This window comes from Larus michahellis, chromosome 4 (assembly GCF_964199755.1).
Source record: "Larus michahellis chromosome 4, bLarMic1.1, whole genome shotgun sequence".
Classification (NCBI taxonomy): domain Eukaryota; kingdom Metazoa; phylum Chordata; class Aves; order Charadriiformes; family Laridae; genus Larus; species Larus michahellis.
Window position 1 is genome coordinate 22,244,999 of NC_133899.1, and position 17,642 is coordinate 22,262,640.

At 44.6% G+C, this 17,642-nt stretch overlaps 1 protein-coding gene across 4 annotated transcripts in view; it reads right to left on the bottom strand.

Moving 5' to 3' along the window:
* Window positions 1-36: 36 nt before the first annotated feature.
* Window positions 37-17,642, bottom strand: part of CTCF (CCCTC-binding factor) — a 39,665-nt gene continuing 22,059 nt past the window's right edge. For 2 of the 4 annotated variants that reach the window (XM_074583379.1, XM_074583382.1), the window contains 10 exons: window positions 13,006-13,795; window positions 12,155-12,325; window positions 10,623-10,756; window positions 9,068-9,188; window positions 8,231-8,380; window positions 6,705-6,865; window positions 6,047-6,229; window positions 5,480-5,615; window positions 2,547-2,714; window positions 37-1,620 (listed from right to left, as the gene is read on the bottom strand). In XM_074583379.1, coding sequence (XP_074439480.1) covers window positions 1,439-1,620; window positions 2,547-2,714; window positions 5,480-5,615; window positions 6,047-6,229; window positions 6,705-6,865; window positions 8,231-8,380; window positions 9,068-9,188; window positions 10,623-10,756; window positions 12,155-12,325; window positions 13,006-13,786 — 2,187 coding nt within the window. In that variant the 5' untranslated portion in view covers window positions 13,787-13,795 and the 3' untranslated portion in view covers window positions 37-1,438. Of the gene's footprint in view, window positions 1,621-2,546; window positions 2,715-5,479; window positions 5,616-6,046; window positions 6,230-6,704; window positions 6,866-8,230; window positions 8,381-9,067; window positions 9,189-10,622; window positions 10,757-12,154; window positions 12,326-13,005; window positions 13,799-17,642 lie in introns of all 4 variants that reach the window. The other 2 variants (XM_074583378.1, XM_074583380.1) reach the window with 1 other exon arrangement.

Consider the following 17,642-nt stretch of genomic DNA (forward strand, 5'->3'; position numbering starts at 1 on the left):
AGCACACACAAAGAAAGCAGGCAGTGAGCACACATGTTAATCCATTATTATTTATTAGCTGTACAGCAGTATATTCTCCTTCCCAGCTTTCAAACCCCATTACATATTTTATAACAGTATTTTTTTTTTCCCCATGTTGGCTTCCTAAAATAATGAAAAATATCACACAGTACAGCTAAGTACAAAAATGCATCAACCTAGAGTCTGATAGCTAAACTGATAGCTCTCTTAAAAGCGATACATAGAAGAAAAATTTGTTTGAAATCAGCAAGACTGAGGCTCTATAAAAAGCTTACATATTTTAACATGTGACAGTTCATATACAGGCATCATTTGTATTTCACATTATTCCTTTTTTTTGTCTTTATCAGAGATCCCAAATTGTGTAGTTACTGACCTATGAAAATTTCCTGGCCCAGGTTTTTGAGGGCTGCAGTGACCCACTTAAAAAAAAAAATCACCACTTCTGCCTTAACATAGGATTCATAAACACAAAATACAACTACAAGATAGAGCAAAGAAAATGTAGTCGTGAAATTATAAACTCAAAAAAAAAAAGAAGGTTAATTATACATGTCCCAAATGCCAGTTTTGTGTGCTTCAAAACCAGATTTCATGTGTGGGTTTCTCTTGTTCTGCAAGCAATAGTCTGGGTATGTCTCTTCTCTACATGATCGGTTATCGACAGCTTTTCCAACATTTACACTCTAGCAATTCTCTCGTCACTTAAGTTTGCAAGGAATTAAAAGACTGGGGTTTATTTAAAATGCATTTTTGCATACCTCTTAATTAATGGAAAAAGATTAAAATGTAAAAAAAAGTTATTTACAAGCTTGACCATTACAGAAATGCTTTGCAGAAAGCAAAGCACATTAAGGACAGAAACCAGTTGGAGCATGCCAAAACTACCGTGTGCAGCCGACTTGGAGAACCGGAGCTAGTCAGTGGGGAAAAGCAAAAAACATTTTAAAAGTCTAGAACCCTCCCAAGTCTGCATTTACAGTTAAAAACACTACTGAGAATAGGAGGCTCAAGGACTCTGGGAACTGGAAGGGCAAGTCCGGAGTGGTTTACCACGTAACTCTAGCCAAGGCTTCCACTTTTGTATATTAAAAGTTGGTGCACGTAAACACGGCCCTCGGACCAGCTTTACAATGCAGTTCAGAGCAAAACTATATCAAGCATCTCACAGGAAACCCTCAAGGACTCCAAAACATTTCCTAATGTTCCATGACCCTGTAATGCTAACATAAAACAGCAAGTTCTAGTTAAATCACATTCTAACATCATTTTGAAGTTTTATTTCCCAGTATGTTTGGTAAAATGGTCTAAAATGATGCATTTCCCAAAGCCAAGAAAAAAGGTAAAAGGAAAAATAGATTTGAGCCGCTTAAACACAGCCCAGGCCAGTTCAGTCAGCCAGCGTGGTCTTCCTCCATCACCGGTCCATCATGCTGAGAATCATCTCAGGAGTGAGGTCTCCGTTGGGAGCTTCCACTACAGCAGGCTGAGCTTCCTCCTCTTCCTCTACTGTTTCCGCATCGGGTTCTTTCTTTACTTCAACTATAATATTTTCAATTTCACCAGTGTTCTGGTCTTCAACCTGAATGATTGCTGCAGCTACAAGGGCAGAAAAAGAGGGAGAGGGGAAATGACACAGTTTTTTTACTGGTTCCAGAGCTGGCCTGCGCATCTCACCAGTTAACCTTTCGGTAGATAAAAGGCTTTTCCACAGCAAGGGAAGGTGGGGCCCACAACTCACATTCCCACGTTCCACCTGCCTCGCTCATCCAAGTAGCATCTATTTCTTTACAGATGTGTTCAAAGCACACCTGTATGAAGGTGTGCTACCACCACAACAGTTCCATGATGCCTTTCGATATTAAGACATGATTCGAATGAAGGACTTTTGTAGAGTAATCAACAAAAAAGGCCATATCGATGCATGGGCAATAAGGCAAAGCTTCAAGTTCAGGGGAATCCAGTGACACTAGCGATGAATTCAGCATAAAATGTTTCCCCAGGCTGTAATTCTAGGAAGGCCATGCTTGTAGCAGGGAGCGGACAGGCAAGCCACCAGGGAAGCCGTTACCCCTTGAAGGAGCAAATCTGCCCTTCCTGCTTTGTTCCTAGAATTTATTTACTTAGACTTCGTGCAGTTACCAGTGTTCATTCGTACAGAGAAAACTCTGCAGGGCCGAAACTACATCTGCATCTGAAACTACACCTGATGCTACGCTCAGAACTACAGGCCTGAAGCACGTTCATTTGTGGTAATACAAAAGTTTACATAGGTAAGAATACCACGGCAATCGCACCAAAGTTGCTTTACCAGAAACTGTACTCCAGCAGAGACGCCGTAACTGGTGCAAAAAAGTGCGCAGTTACATTTCACACACAAGGGGAGTTCTCAGCAAAGCAGAGACAAGCGCAGTCATCTACTTTTAGAATAAGCTCACTCGAGGGGAGCAGTTCTCCAAGAACTGCCAAATCCAAGGAAAAAGCAGCTCAAGCAGCGTCACGCAAGCTTCAAAACAGTGACTTACGCTGGGATTGTTTTGGTTGGGTGGCAGCTTTGCCTGGTGGTCTTCCTCTTCGTTTCTTACTGGGAGGTGGCGCAGGAGCCTCTTGCTCGACTTCTGGCTCGGCCTCAATTTCTACTGCTGTCTCCTCCTCATCTTCGTTATCATCCAAATCTGGTTCAGCATTTTCCTCTGTAAGAAACATTTCATCAGGTGAGTCTTCAGTTTAAACACGGATGAAACGTATCCGCCTACAGAGAACCACCACCCAATCCTCATCCAAAAGGAGTCAACTCTGATGGGAAAGAAGGCAAACAAGGCCTTTGTCAAGAAGCTGGTGGCACAGAATGTCAGTCTGTTACCCTCACATTAGAGAGAACAATTTGTCCTTCAGAAAGCAGAAGGAAACATAATTATGTTAGATTGTGTGATAAAAGCTCCTCCGCACATCCACAAAGGAGCTCAGAGAGACGATGGCAGGAGGGGGACCAAATAATATAATGCCAGGCTACTCCCAGGCCCATCGGAAGAGTCATCAGCCCATCAAAGCAGGATGGCAGGAGGCAGACCAAATAATATAATGCCGGGCTACTCCCAGGCCCATCAGAAGTGCCATCAGCCCATCAAAGTCCCACCTGCAGAACCCAGAGGAGCTCAGGGGCGCACAATGGAAGGTCAGAAGCCAAAACAAGAACTTGTCCATCTTGTTTGGGCCACTCCCAGGAGAGCCATCAACCCAGTGTCCAGGTGTGAGTCACCAGAAGCACTACAGTACCTCTGGGAAACATTAAGAGCTCAAGAGGGATCCAAGAGCCAGTCTCCCGGCCCTCAGGAAACGGCATTGCCGTACTTCAGTCTTTCTCTGACAGAACACCAGGGTAGCAGTTCCCAGACACTGGGACTTACGTCCAAGACCTCAAAAATATCAAATTGAATGTGGCAGAACCACACAAAAGTGGGGCATTTGTACGCATTATGGTTGAACACTGCCCTGCAGGCCATTCGCCGTGCTTTCCAGGGCCACCAATGTACGATTTACCAACCAGTGACCAAGAGGATCTTCCGCAAGACCTCTCTTCAGAGGCAGGACAGGTCTAATACAGGGTATTTTACAAGGCCCTGTCTACCCAAGGGGTCATGATGGCACCTCACACTCCCACCAACCTCATGGCAAGCTGCAGGGTTTTTGCAATTTTTTTGACACAGTCACTCAAGGAATATTCCTCAAGCGGAAATTTCTTTCATTGATTTGATTTCTCAGGTCCCACCTTTTTAGAGCTTCTTTACATTCACCCCTCCTCAACTCAACGTCTATCTAATTTGGGGCAGACAGGCCAGATGGGAGACAAAACTATCATATCATTTGCTAGTTGATATTTTTCCCACTAGCACAAGATGGGTCTGTTTCATCACAGCTTTGCTCACCATTTTCAGGTGTTTAGCAGTTGCTGAAACTCCTGAAACTGCAGATCTAGAGATAAGAACAACACTGAATAATGCAATTCTCCAACATACAGTTGGGACCTCTTTCTTACCACTATTCTGCTCACATTAGTCAATTCTTCACATCTATCAACTGATTCCATGGGAACTCAGCCCACACTGAATCTGATGGGATTCTCTCGGTCACAGAGTCTGAGCCACCATCATCCACCGCTCATCAGTTCATCTAACAAGTACAACCCTTGACCAGCTTCTCCAAAAACTGTTTAAATCCCAGACCATACCAACTAAATAAAATGAAGGGTTTTTACAACAGGCTAAACTCACTGGAAGCCTGCAAAACCCTCCCAAAGCCTACAAAAAGATGTTAAAAACAAGATGCTGCAGAACCCCAGGTTTCCAATTACCTTCCATCAAGGCAGTGATATTTCACTCTTTCTGCCTCCGAGATCTTTTCACGTTTTGAATTAATAACTAGTTACACGCGCTGATTGTAACACACTTCTTCAAATATCTACACAAGCATGAATTTGAGCACTTATTCCTACGGAGTTTTTGCAGTCAACGTTTGCACAAGCAAGTTGACCATACTTATCTCATTTCCTATCAAACCCAGTTGCCACCTAAGAATTTCAGATACATACTCTATAGGCAGAAAGATCCCTGTTCTCCCAAACTACGCTCCTTGATTAATTACATAAAGCACCTCAGAAAAAGACTAATCAGCAACACTGGTTTTGCCCAATCATCTCTGAACTTGGTTGGTCTTGAGACTCTACTTGGATTTTCCTGCTGAAGATACGAATAAGTTTTCCCTCCACCAGGACGGAGGACTATAGTTGAGCTTTTCCTTCACAATTAATACCACAGTGAACGGGATCACTATTTGCTGCAACAGCTTCTGTCATCTCCCTGTTCTGGAGAAGCTCACAGACAGTAACCACCCTATTACAAAGTGCACCTAACCCATCTTCTAGTGTGTTGGCCAGAAAGTCAAGTGCCCCTCAAAGGCCATCTTCTCAATGTGAAGTGGAAGACACAACCAGCTCTTTGACCCTTTAATGAGCTCAATGGGCCCTTCATGACAGTCCATAAATTGCTAGCACTTTCTCCACCGTTCTCTTGGATGCTGCCAGCCTTCCCCCACAGAAGCAGCGAAGCTATTCAGCATCGGTTTTGTTTGGACGTGCCACACGCTACCCGGTACCGGTGAGGCAGAAGCATGCGCCGTATCATAACAGCACACCACAAACACAGTTTCTTTTGGGACACTGAAAACATTACCAGACACCTTCACACACAGAACAGGCAGGACCGAACTGCACAGCAGAATCCATCCCATCCCTCCCAGGCAGCCCCCTCTCTACATGGCCACGCGCTATCATTTTTTGTTTGCCAACTAGATAAAAGCCCTCAAGTGTCACGACAAACCTGCAGAAGGGGCAAGCTAACAGCAAACACACACAGCGAGTCGCAGGCCTGGAATTCTCAGAACGTCCTAAGCTGTTTCTTACCACTATCAGAGGAATCTTCTTTCTTAGACCGCATCTTTCTCTTTCGGCCGCGTTTGCCCTTCTTTGTCTCTCCTCCGTTCTCTCCTTCTCCACCATCTAGGCCAGAGCAGTTATCAGCATGTCTGGCCATTGTGTTCTACTCAGCGGAAGAGAAAAAACACAACAAGAAATACAACATCCACCGGATTCAAGATCAGATAATTCTGGCTCTGTGTTTTCAAACACATTTCTGGTAAATTAGGGCTTTTTCCCTTGGGTTTTTTTGCTTTGTTTTGTGTTGTTTTTTTTTTAAAGGAAGACTGTTTAGGAGAAATAACTTCTATGAACGAAGTTGCACTTTCACATTCCTCATGACGTCAGCGCTAACACATGCTATAATTCATTCTGAACTACACCAGGTCTCCCCCTCTCTTTTCCTCTCAGAAAGAAGTGATCTATTTACAAGATCAGTACAGTGCCCTGTACCTCACCCACCTTTCCTTTTGGATAAACATGCTCCCCTGCCCTTGGCTAAACCCCCACAATTCCACTACAACCCCCCCAATTCAAACCAGTATATTCCCTTACCCTGCGAGTGAATGTTTTGCCACACTTGGAACAGACAAAGGCAGCAGGGACAAAGTTGGGATCGTGATACCGTTTGAAGTGCATATCGAGGAGCTGTTTCTGACGGAAGGTTTTATCACAATGGCTACAGGCGTAAGGCTTTTCTCCAGTATGGGTCCGTTTATGCATGACCATGTGCCGCTCCTGACAGGGACAAGCAAGACAGGAAGAGTAATTTGAGAACTCAGACACATGGATACAGAAGCGTGGATTTTCAGCTAAAAGGCCAAAGCTTTAGCCTTAATATCAAGGAAAGGATGATCCCGCAGGAATGTGACAACATCTTGACTGACGGCATATTCAGTCCTAGGTACTTCCATCCTATACGGACTCTCATCCCAATCATAGAATTGTCTAGGTTGGAAGGGACCTCTAAGATCATCGAGTCCAACTTTTGTCAACAGATACATCAAGGTTGTGACATAGAAGGTACTTCTCCACAGGGGAGCACTACACCATAGAGAAGCAAAGGCCACCGAACTTTCCTTCACACCCTTCAAAAGATTTAGAGAGCTAATTTGATCTTGACAGCTGGTCAAACTCAACAGCTAAGATTCCAACCTCGTATTTCTAGCTCCTGTTTTAACACTACTAAGGGGTGCCAGTCCCACCAGCTTACCTGTCTGCACGCATAATCACACTGGTCACACTTGAAGCGCTTCTCATTCTTGTGAGACTTTTGATGCTGTATAAGGGCATACCGCTCATGAAAGACGGCGTCACAGTAGCGGCACTTCTTGCCCTGTTCAATGTAGGAATGCTGCTTTCGCAAATGGACACCTAGGAGGAAAAGAATCGGAGGCTCTAGTCACCATGGCTTTCCAAGCATAAAAGACTAGCCTACAGTCCCTTAGCGCTCTTCCCTCCACATGCTCTTAAGCCAAAGAAGTGAAACAGTTAATTTAGGATTCAACTAAAAACCTGAACGGCTCGTAATTAAAAGCAACAATTTCAAGACAGAAAGGTTTTGCAGAAAAATTCCATCAAGTTTTTCCACACGATTCTAGATGGATTAGTAGCAATCTGTGCTGATTACAGTACACTTGCATTTGATCACGTATGACTGTCAAACTGAAGTGTCTTGTGGACTGTTGTGTTTAAGACTACTCCGAATTGCCTGGATACAGCCAGGTAATACACTGAGGGGAAACAGGATTAGAAGTCAGAGTGACAGGGCTAGAAGGCAATGGGGATACCAGAAGATAATCCCCAACAGAGGTTTTAGTCACTTCTTTAAAACCCCCCAATTAAGAGCATACCACAGCTGCACAAGGGTAGACTAAAGCATTATTAGAAGAAGAAATTCTTCATAGCTAACATCCGTTGTTCTCTGTTGTAAATTGGCTCGTTTGCTCTTGACATCAACTGACTGCCATCCTCTCCAACTGCCTCTCCCTGTAGCACTTTACACTTGTCTGTATTGGAAGGGAGCCTGCCTTCCCCATTACTTGGGTGATATTCTGTTTATAGACAGAAAGTTCTGCCAAATCGTGGCTTCTTCCTTCTCCTCAGCTGCTCTGGGCGTGATATTATTTTTCACCTTCTTGTAGAACATGCATGTAGAGCTCGCCTGCTGGAATCACGCTGGGTACTGCTCGCTAGATCAGGACTCTCCCACTGCAAGGACCCCGTGCTTTTGTGACAACTCGGTTTCTCTTACCCTGTCTGTGGCACACAGCTCCACATCCTGGAAAAATTAAACTACATGGTCTAATTCAAACCTTTCAGCTTGATGAAAGTACCTCTGCATGAAACTTAACTGCCTCCAATGCGCAGGAGGTCAAGCCAAGTGACCGTTTGGTTTTTCAGACCCTAATTCGTACACAGGTGTAATTTCACTCCAATTCAACAAATGCCTCGCATCTACAGGCCTGGCACTCCACTTGCCTTGTACGCTCAGAAAACACGCTATATTTTCAAATAATGAAAAGAACCTGGAAAGTCTCAACATTTGCAGCAGCTACTGTAAGCTAAAAGTACTCCCAGCCACACATCTAAGCCTCTGCTTCGCGTTGTACAGCTACCAGAACTATTAGGTTAAAAAAAATAAATAAAAAGAGACAGGAGTTGGGTTATGGGAACTGTAATTATGGGAAAGCGTTTTATAGAAAGTTCATTAAATGGCCACTTTTGAGAGATACGTACCCAAGTCACTCTTTCTCGCTATAACAGTATCACAGTGAGGACAGTGAAATTTGGCCACGTTCTCCGTGTGCTTCTGCAAAATGTGCATCTTCATGGTGCCACTCTGAGTGAAGCGAGCGTGGCAGATGTAACATTCATATGGCTTCTCTCCTGTGGTAGCAGAAGGGAAAAAAAAAATAGCATGAGTACTTTTATTAAAAGGAAATCTCACCAAGAAGTCCCAAACAACACAACCTCCCAGAAACTTGCAGCAGACAGCTAGTCTATAAGAAATAGTAACTCTAGAAAGAGCTCAATAATGTCTTTCTCTAGAAGTTTTAGCTCCTGGATGCATCTTTCTGCAGAGAGACTCCAGTTCTCTTTAAGCAAATGAGTTAATTATCCTTACTCTGAGAAATGCACGGAAGACCTACACACAGGCTGCCAGAAGACAAGAAGTGGCATCAGATTATTTTTTTTGGGGGGGTAGGGGTGAGTTCTGAATGCTCACGTCTACATGCAAGGGTAGTTTTTCCCCTTCAATTTTAGCAATATAACTAATTTGGCACTCCAGTAACGCTCTGTGCTAAAACCATCCCTATTTCTATTGGTGAAAAAGTTTAGGATCTTTATGAACTAACACGCATGAGATGCTTTTGCAACTACACTCAAGCATGAGACCATAAATGCCTTTAAAGTTCAACTGGAAGGGGAACACTGATAATATAGGTTTTTATATTAAACAGCAAAACAGTATTTCTTTTGCTGTTCCAGAGCGTTAGCATGCATTACGCACAGTCTCACATAAACAGCGAGACAGTAAAACGTAAACACACTAAAAAAACATGGCATTGATACCAGAGTGGGTCCTCATGTGCCTCTTCAGTTTGTAGGTATCCCTGCTGGCGTAGCTGCACAAGCTGCATTGGAACGGACGCTCTCCGGTGTGAGAACGAATGTGGCGTTTCAATTTGCTAACCTGGAAGTCAAGAGCGAGACTGAAGTCAGCACAGATGAGCAGGTCAGATTGCCAAAAGTACAAGAAACCAGTCACGAGTTGAAGGCAGCCTATTTTTATTTTGTTTTTATCTTGCCACTAGAACAAGCAAGCAGGTTTCGATGCCCTTTTTACACTGCTCGTAGCCACTCGCTCCTGCCCACTCTTGCTTCCCCTCCCAACCGCATTCCCAGCCTTGCTTGATGCTTGTTCCGAAATTCGGTGCAGCCTGGTGTAGAGCCTTGTGCTCACTTCACTGTCATTGACCATCTCAACATCCGAAGACATGATAAAATTTGGAAGTATCCTGAAGAGACACAAGAAAGCATTCTGGGAAAGCACACACCCGAGGAACATCGCAGGGGGTTAATGTCCCCTGTATAGTATATTTTTCTCCATGGGGTGCTTTCTTGAGTCCTCTCCAGTTACTTTGAGAGGGGATAATATAAATTTCTTGCTCAGAGCAGTGAAAAGAGTCTAGTCCTACAGCCACCAAGGCGACTTAATTCCTTTCCTCTCCTGCTTTTATCTAGAAGGCACAAACTCAGCTTAAAGGTCAGCACGAACACAAATGTTAAGGCATTTTCTGCTCAATCTGCTTAATCACCAACCTCTGTCTACAAAACACAGCACGAGCTCCACATAAGGACCAACGTGGTTATTCTTTCCTCATTTATACTATGAAAACCACTGCAACACAACTTATTCGGCACTCAAACCACAGGGCCTGGAATTACAGCACTGCAGCCACAGTGGGGGTAGGACAAAAAGCCCAAAGTCCCTAACTCAACCTCTCCTGCTGTAAACATCCCGTTTTCTTTACATTATGTTGCTCCGCATCTTGCTCAAATGTTCTATCACGATATAAAAGCTGTCCTGCAGCATAAGGAACAATACCGCACAGGGGAGTGCCTTCTAGGAAGCTTATCATCCAATATTAGCAAAGCTGCTTTTCACCAATATTGAGGCAAAGGCTCGTTAGTTTTGGCTACAGTCACCTTAACGGCACAAACAGATAAGGTGCAGAACGTCCTTTTCTAAAATGGGTTGGCACCTCCAGTCTGAAAGTACATCTCACTGTAGCAGGAACTGGCTGCCTCCTTCGACACAGCGCACGCTACAATTACTGCAATCATCTTTAAGGCCCAAATAATTTAAGAAACAATGACAACTATTGTCTCCAAAGAGGAAATGGATATCACGTAGGATTTCTGTGCATACTCTCAAACTGTTTTCTCATTAACCGTGGAAACTCCACCATTTTTTTTTTCCTCGGATTTAAAACCTTTTTTGCTCAGAGCCTTTTAAACAAACGGCCAAAGAGGAAATGCCGAAGAACAGAGTTTATAACAGATGGTGAACAAGCTTTGAAGCGTACAAGGAAGTATTCAGCACTGTAACAATTAACTAACATACCTCCACACTGGCATAATCACACATCGAGCATTTGAACGGTTTCTCATGGGTATGTTTGTAGCGGCGATGCCGAACCAACTCTCCACTGGTCACAAAGGCCATGTCGCAGTCTGGGCACTTGTGAGGGCGAGTACCTAATCGTTCGCAGCAAGACAGGAAGACGATGACATTCAGATTCGGTGACAAAAGAAAACACGGCACAGATTTGGGAGTGTTTTTTTGGTTTAAGTGAATTAGCAACATTGCTTCCACCTTCTGAAAGATTAGATTAGAGCAGCAAGTAATACACAGGAGTCACAACTTCTGTATAACTGACTGACGGATTGATGATCTTGGAGAATTAAAAGGAAACGAGACCCCCTTATTTTCGTATCACTTGGTTATTTACCAATTTCAAACCACCCAGTCAGACATAATATAAATACACAGAGACTAACTGCACTTTTTTTTTTTTTTTGGCAGAAAGGTCACAACAAGCTTAAGTTTAATTACAGTTCAATCAGCCGTAGTTTTATACCAGAAACTTTAGTAAGGAGCAATAGAAATGTGCTACAGTTCCAAGCTGTAGGTTTTATTGGTCCAGTTTATAATCTGTTCCTTGACGTTAGGTTTTTGTCGTGGTTTAACTCCAGCCAGCAATTAGGACCACACAGCCGCTCACTCACTTCCCCATCCCCTCAGTGAGGTTAGGGAGAAGAGAGAGAAAAGGAGGAGAAAGGGGAAAAAAAAACCTCATGGGCTGAGATAAAGACAGTGTAATAGAACAGTAATGGAAGAGGAAAATAACAGTAATAATAACGGTAAAAGAATATTCAAAATAAAGCGATACAGCACAAGTTGCTCTCACCACGCAAGGACTGGTTGCCCAGCCCATCCCAAGCAGTGATAGCGGACTCACACCCCCCCCCAGCCAACGCCCATTTCCATATTGAGGATGACGTCTGTGGGATGGACTATCCCCTTTGGCAGCTCGTCCTGTCTGTGCTCCCTCTCAGCTTCTACGGGAAGCTGAAAAAGTCCTTGACTAATGTAAACATTACTTCGCAATAACTAATCCAGTATGTATTACCAGCATTCTTCTCCTACTAAATGCAAACCACAGCAGCTACTAGAAAGAACATGAACTCTATCCCAGCTGAAACCAGGATAGGTTTTTTGTTATTTTCAATTCCCTTATGTTTAGCTCCAGCATCATTCTCACCTCACTCTTCCGCAAGCAGCAGTGGCAACACAAAGCTTAGAACATAAGGACTAATGCCCAAGACAAACGGAACATTTCTGTAACTTCAGATAATTTCAGATCAAGCCCAGGATCAGTTTTATTATACCTGTGTACAGGACAAGCTCTGCACCTGACCCAGCCAGGAAGAAAAGCACCGCATTCATATGAGAAACAAACAACAGCACCACATGGTTTATTCCTTTTTAGCTTGTTCCGTAAGAGGAATTAGATTCAAGATAGATCCATCCTGGTTTTATATCTGTTCTAACGGCAGTTCCTACAAAAACAATGTAGGCAAAACCAAGAGTACCTGTGTGAGTGTTGAGGTGGTTCCTCAGCAACGTGACTGTCCGGAAAGCCCTGCCACAGAGATGGCACTTATGTGGTCTTTCGTCAGTGTGGCTTTTCATGTGGCGGTCCAAGTTGGAACGACGCGGACAAGTGTAACTGCACAATTCGCACTGGAATGTCTTCTTTACACCTAGCCATGAAGGAAATCATCGTTACTCTTGACAGTACTGTGGACTACGGCATAACATAAGAGATGGGCAGGTAAAAGGAAAGATTCTTGGCTAACTACTACAAGGAACCATCATGTACCATTAAATCCAAGTGCTTAGCCTCAGGAACAGTCATTGCCTATGGCTGGCTTAGTTTCAGTTTTCGTTAGTATGCCAGCACTCGATGTTCCTTCTCCACCCTAAAAAGGGTTCCTCAATTTACAGTTTTTAAAAAAAAAAAAATCAAATATACCTTATATATATATATTGCTGTATTTTTGCACCATCCACCCTACCCAGCAATTGGTTAGGAAAAGCCCCACCGAACTAATTATACGTTGGTACCTGATGTAAACCACGCGTACACAAACTCTTACATATGCATTACAGCAGAGAGAAGAATCTTTTCAGTTGTAGTTGTATGGGAATACTAATGCCACAGCATCACACTGGAGGAAAATAACTCCCTTACAGCCTAGATGGAGGAGAGGGGAGGTTTGCCCAAGAAACAACAGGGTTGAGTACTTTATATAAAAAAGTAAGTGACATTGGGCACGTCAGCTTTACTCCCTCTTGGATCTACTCAGTCATTCCAATCATATTGCAAGGTCCAACCACACCAAATACATTTTCACAATCCACTTGCGGATGGGGAGCTTACCTTTCTTCTTAATTTTTGTTGGTTTAGGTGGCTTCATATTGCCCACCACCTTTTCTGCATTGACCTCAGACAACAAACCCTCCTGCTGCTCCTCTTCGAAGTCGTACACAGAGACATCCACATCTTTGCCTTCCTCAGTGTAGCGAAGCTTACTCTTTTTGTTTTTCTTTGTTTTTTTGGCTGGTGGCTGATAGTCTGGATCTTTTTGCCAATTGGGATCTTCCTGTGGCTGAAGTTCACCTTGTTCCAGTGTCTCCACCTCCCCGTTTGCACCCACTTTCACTACTTGGAAGCCTTCTGGTAAAGGGAGGGTGTGACAGATCATGGGCTCTCCCTCTTGCAGGCCTCCTTTGGAAACCTCATTTTCATAAGCTCCCTGAAGTTCTTCCACAGATGTGGTGGCAACAGGTACAGTCACTGGTACAGGTACTTGGACTAGTTGAAGCTCACCAAGGTTTATTGGCTGCTCTTCCATATTAACAACCTGAAGTGTTATGATCTGCGTGTCATCCACCGTGGCCTCCGTTTCTTGAGGCACTGCACCTTCCATTACTTCCGTTTTCATTTGAAGAAGAGTTGGATCCAGCTGCTCCATCATCACCATCTGCACACCACTGTTGACATCCTGCACTACTTCACCTCCGTCTGCTTGATTTGGTGCTATATGACAAGCATCGTCCTCCTGCCCACCTTCACGGCGTCTTTGATAGGTTTTTCTCTCTTTCCCCTTAATAAATGTTTCCGATTCCTCCACAATAGCTTCGACTGCCTCACCTTCCATTTCACCTTCCTGCTGGAAAAACATAGAGAATGAATGCTGCACACCATTCAATTCGTCGTAACAACAAACCCCACGGAGGGACGAGGGGCCTGACTGAAACCAACCAGCTCAACAGCCACGATCTAGTGCTATCGTATTCAGAAAACAGGATTTAAGAACTGTGGGTCTCCACCAGCCTATTGGCACCGTAAGCCCAGACAATCACAGAACGCTGCCCAAAGTAAGACAACTGTACCGGTTTCTTGGAAAGGAAGGAAAGCAAGGAGGAGAGATTAAGTGATACGTGCATCCCCATTTCTCAAAGACTGCAAATCCCACAGGCAAGGCATACAGCAGTTATTATTCCTTGTTGAGCTTCTTTAGGCGCTTCACACAGATTAGCAATATCAGAGGCAGCCTTTGGCTATAAATTTTAAAGGCCACAAAAATAACGTACTGTTAAAAAGTAAAAAGCCAACCTTAAAGAAGAGTATTACATCTGAGAACTGCAGAACTTTTTCCAGAAAGAAAAAGCACCAAAAACTGAGCACGAGAACTTAAGTCACATTTGTTTCATGTCAAACAACTATTAGTTCCTGTATGTTTAAACTTCTATGAACGACGCAAATACAGAGGACGTAATCGAGTTAATCGAATATATTTTTTTGTAAGCAGCCTGGAGTTCAGTTCTGGCTCCCATTTCTGGGCACCGCCTGGCCCCCGAGCAGAGCACAGCAGAGGATGATGCACGGTGCCCTCTTCGGGCCGAACGAGCCGCGGCAGGCAGGCAGGGCTCGGGTAAAATCAGATTTCAATTTAAATGATGGGGACTCAGCTGGTGGACTCTAATTTCTCATGATTCCTGAGTTAAATCCATCCACGGTCATAAACAAACAATACTGAAGGTCAGCATTTAAGTGGGCCTTAACTGTAACTCTGAAGATAACTGCATACAAGCCTAACAGTGAATTCTTCCTCCGTGTCAAACCATCCAGCGTTCTTCTCTGCACTCAGGCTAAAATACAAAATTCCTGTATTCTCACACTGCTGGAAGGTTGCTTCAAGAATAATAATGGTTAAAAGAAACAGCATTTTGCAGCTATTACTATCTTCACTTGGGGGAAAAGACAAAGTCATAGTAAAGGAATATTCTGTATGTCTACCTCCGTTTCAGGTAGTTTACTTTGGGAAAAGGAAAGCATATTCCACAATCACGTCCAATACATTCCCTGCATTAGGATACAACTTATTATAACCCTCACTTAAATGCTAAAAAGGTAACAAAGTCAATTTTACTGCTGAAACAAGTAACAGAAGTGTCAGTTTCCTTACAAAACTTGTGATGAAGTTGAGATTCCAGGTGCAAATTTTATATGACTTCCACGTTTTCCTATTAGATCAACTGGCCTCTCAGACTAGCTAACTGAATATGTTTAACCTGTCCTGTGACATCCACGCTTACATCCCACATCCTGCTACTTTCAAATAGCTACACTTAATCTTACATACTCATTTGTGAAACACACAGGTTTACGTGCATAACCATGAAACACAGCTGCCCATCTTCGGGCGGAATCGAAGCGGGAAGGGGATAAAACCAGGTCCACTAGTAACGAGCCCAGGGATAAACAGCCAAGGACGGGGGTGAAATCAGTAGCCCAGCTCAAGTGCATCTACACAAATGCATGTAGCATGGGCAACAAACGGGATGAGCTGAAAGCCATCGTGCAGCAGGACAGCTATGATGCAGTCGCCATCACGGAAACGTGGTGGGATGACTGTCACGCTGCAATGAATGGTTATAAGCTCTTCAGAAGGGACAGGCAAGGAAGGAGAGGCGGGAGTGTGGCTGTGTACATTAGGGAATGTTCTCATTGTATAGAGCTAGATTCCAGTGATGATAAAGTCGAGTGTTTATGGGTAAGGATGAAGGGGAAGGCAAATAAGGGAGATCTTGTGTTGGGAGTATGCTACAGACCACCCGTCCAGGATGAGGAGACAGATGAAGTCTTCTATAAGTGGCTGGCTGAAGTCTCGCAATCGCCAGCCCTTGTTCCGGTTGGGGACTTCAACCTGCTGAGTATCTGCTGGAAATATAACACAGCAGAGAGCAGGCAGGCTAGGAGGTTCCTCGAGTGCATGGGAGATAACTTCCTGACACAACTGGTAGGTGAGCCTACCAGGGGAGGTCCCTCGCTAGACCTACTGTTCACAAACAGAGAAGGACTAGTGGGAGATGTGGTGGTCAGAGGTCGTCTTGGGTTTAGTGATCATGAAATAGTCAAGTTTTCAATACGTAGCAATGTAAGGAGAGGGGTTAGCAAAACCTCCACCCTGGACTTCTGGAGGGCGGACTTTAGCCAGTTCAGGACACTGGTTGAGAGAGTCCCTTGGGAGACAGTCCTGAAGGGCAAAGGGGTCCAGGAAGGCTGGACGCTCTTCAAGAAGGAAATCTTAAAGGCCCAGGAGCAGGCTGTCCCCAAGTGTCACAAGATTAAAGGTCGGGAAAAATGGCCAGCCTGGATGAACAAGGAACTTCTGATGGGACTTAGGAATAAAAGGAGGGTTTACCACCTTTGGAAGAAGGGACAGGCAACTCAGGAGGAGTACAAGAGATCTCGTTAGGTTATACAGAGAGAAAATTAGGAAGGCAAAATCCCAGCTAGAGCTCAACCTGGCCACTAACGTAAAGGACAACAAAAAAAGTTTTTATAAATACATCAACAAGAAGAGAGTCAGGGAGAATCTCCATCCCTTACTGGATGCGGGGGGGAAAGTTGCATCCAAGGACAAGGAAAAGGCCGAGATACTTAATGCCTACTTTGCCTCTGTCTTCAATAGTCAGAGCAGCTATCCCCAGGGGGTTCAGCCTCTGGAGACGGAAGATAAGGATGGAGAGCAGAACAACCCACCCATAATCCAGGAGGAAGTAGTCGATGATCTGCTTCTGCACCTAGACGCACACAAGTCTACGGGGCCGGATGGGATTCACCCAAGAGTACCAGGGAGTTGGCAGGAGAGCTCACCAAGCCTCTCTCCATCATTTATCAACAATCCTGGTCAACAGGGGAGGTACCAGATGACTGGAAGGTGGCTAATGTGATGCCCATCCACAAGAAGGGTCAGAAGGAGGATCCGGGGAACTACAGGCCTGTCAGCCTGACCTCGGTACCAGGAAAGATCATGGAGAGGATCATCTTGAGTGAGCTCTCACGGCAAGTGCAGGGCAGCCAAGGGATCAGGGCCAGCCAGCATGGGTTTAGGAAAGGGAGGTCCTGCTTAACCAACCTGATCTCCTTCTATGACCATGTGACCCGCCTTCTGGATACAGGGAAGGCTGTGGACATTGTCTATCTGGACTTTGGCAAGGCCTTTGACACCATCCCCCACAGCATTCTCCTGAAGAAGCTAACGAATCATGGCATGGACAAGTGTACTCTTCGCTGGGTTAAAAACTGGCTGGATGGCCACGCCCAGAGAGTTGTGATTAATGGGGTGAAATCTTCTTGGTGGCCTGTCACCAGTGGTGTCCCTCAGGGCTCAGTTCTGGGGCCAGTTTTGTTTAACATCTTTATCAATGATCTGGATGAGGGGATTGAGTGCACCCTCAGTAAGTTTGCAGATGACACCAAACTAGGTGGGAGAGTTGATCTGCTTGAGGGTAGGAAGGCTCTACAGAGGGACCTGCACAGGCTGGATCGATGGGCCAAGGCCAGCTGTATGAGGTTTAAAAAGGCCAAGTGCCAGGTCCTGCATTTCGGTCACAACAACCCCAAGCAACACTACAGGCTTGGGGAAGAGTGGCTGGAAAGCTGCCCAGCAGAAAAGGACCTGGGGGTGCTGGTGGACGGCCAGCTTAACATGAGCCAGCAGTGTG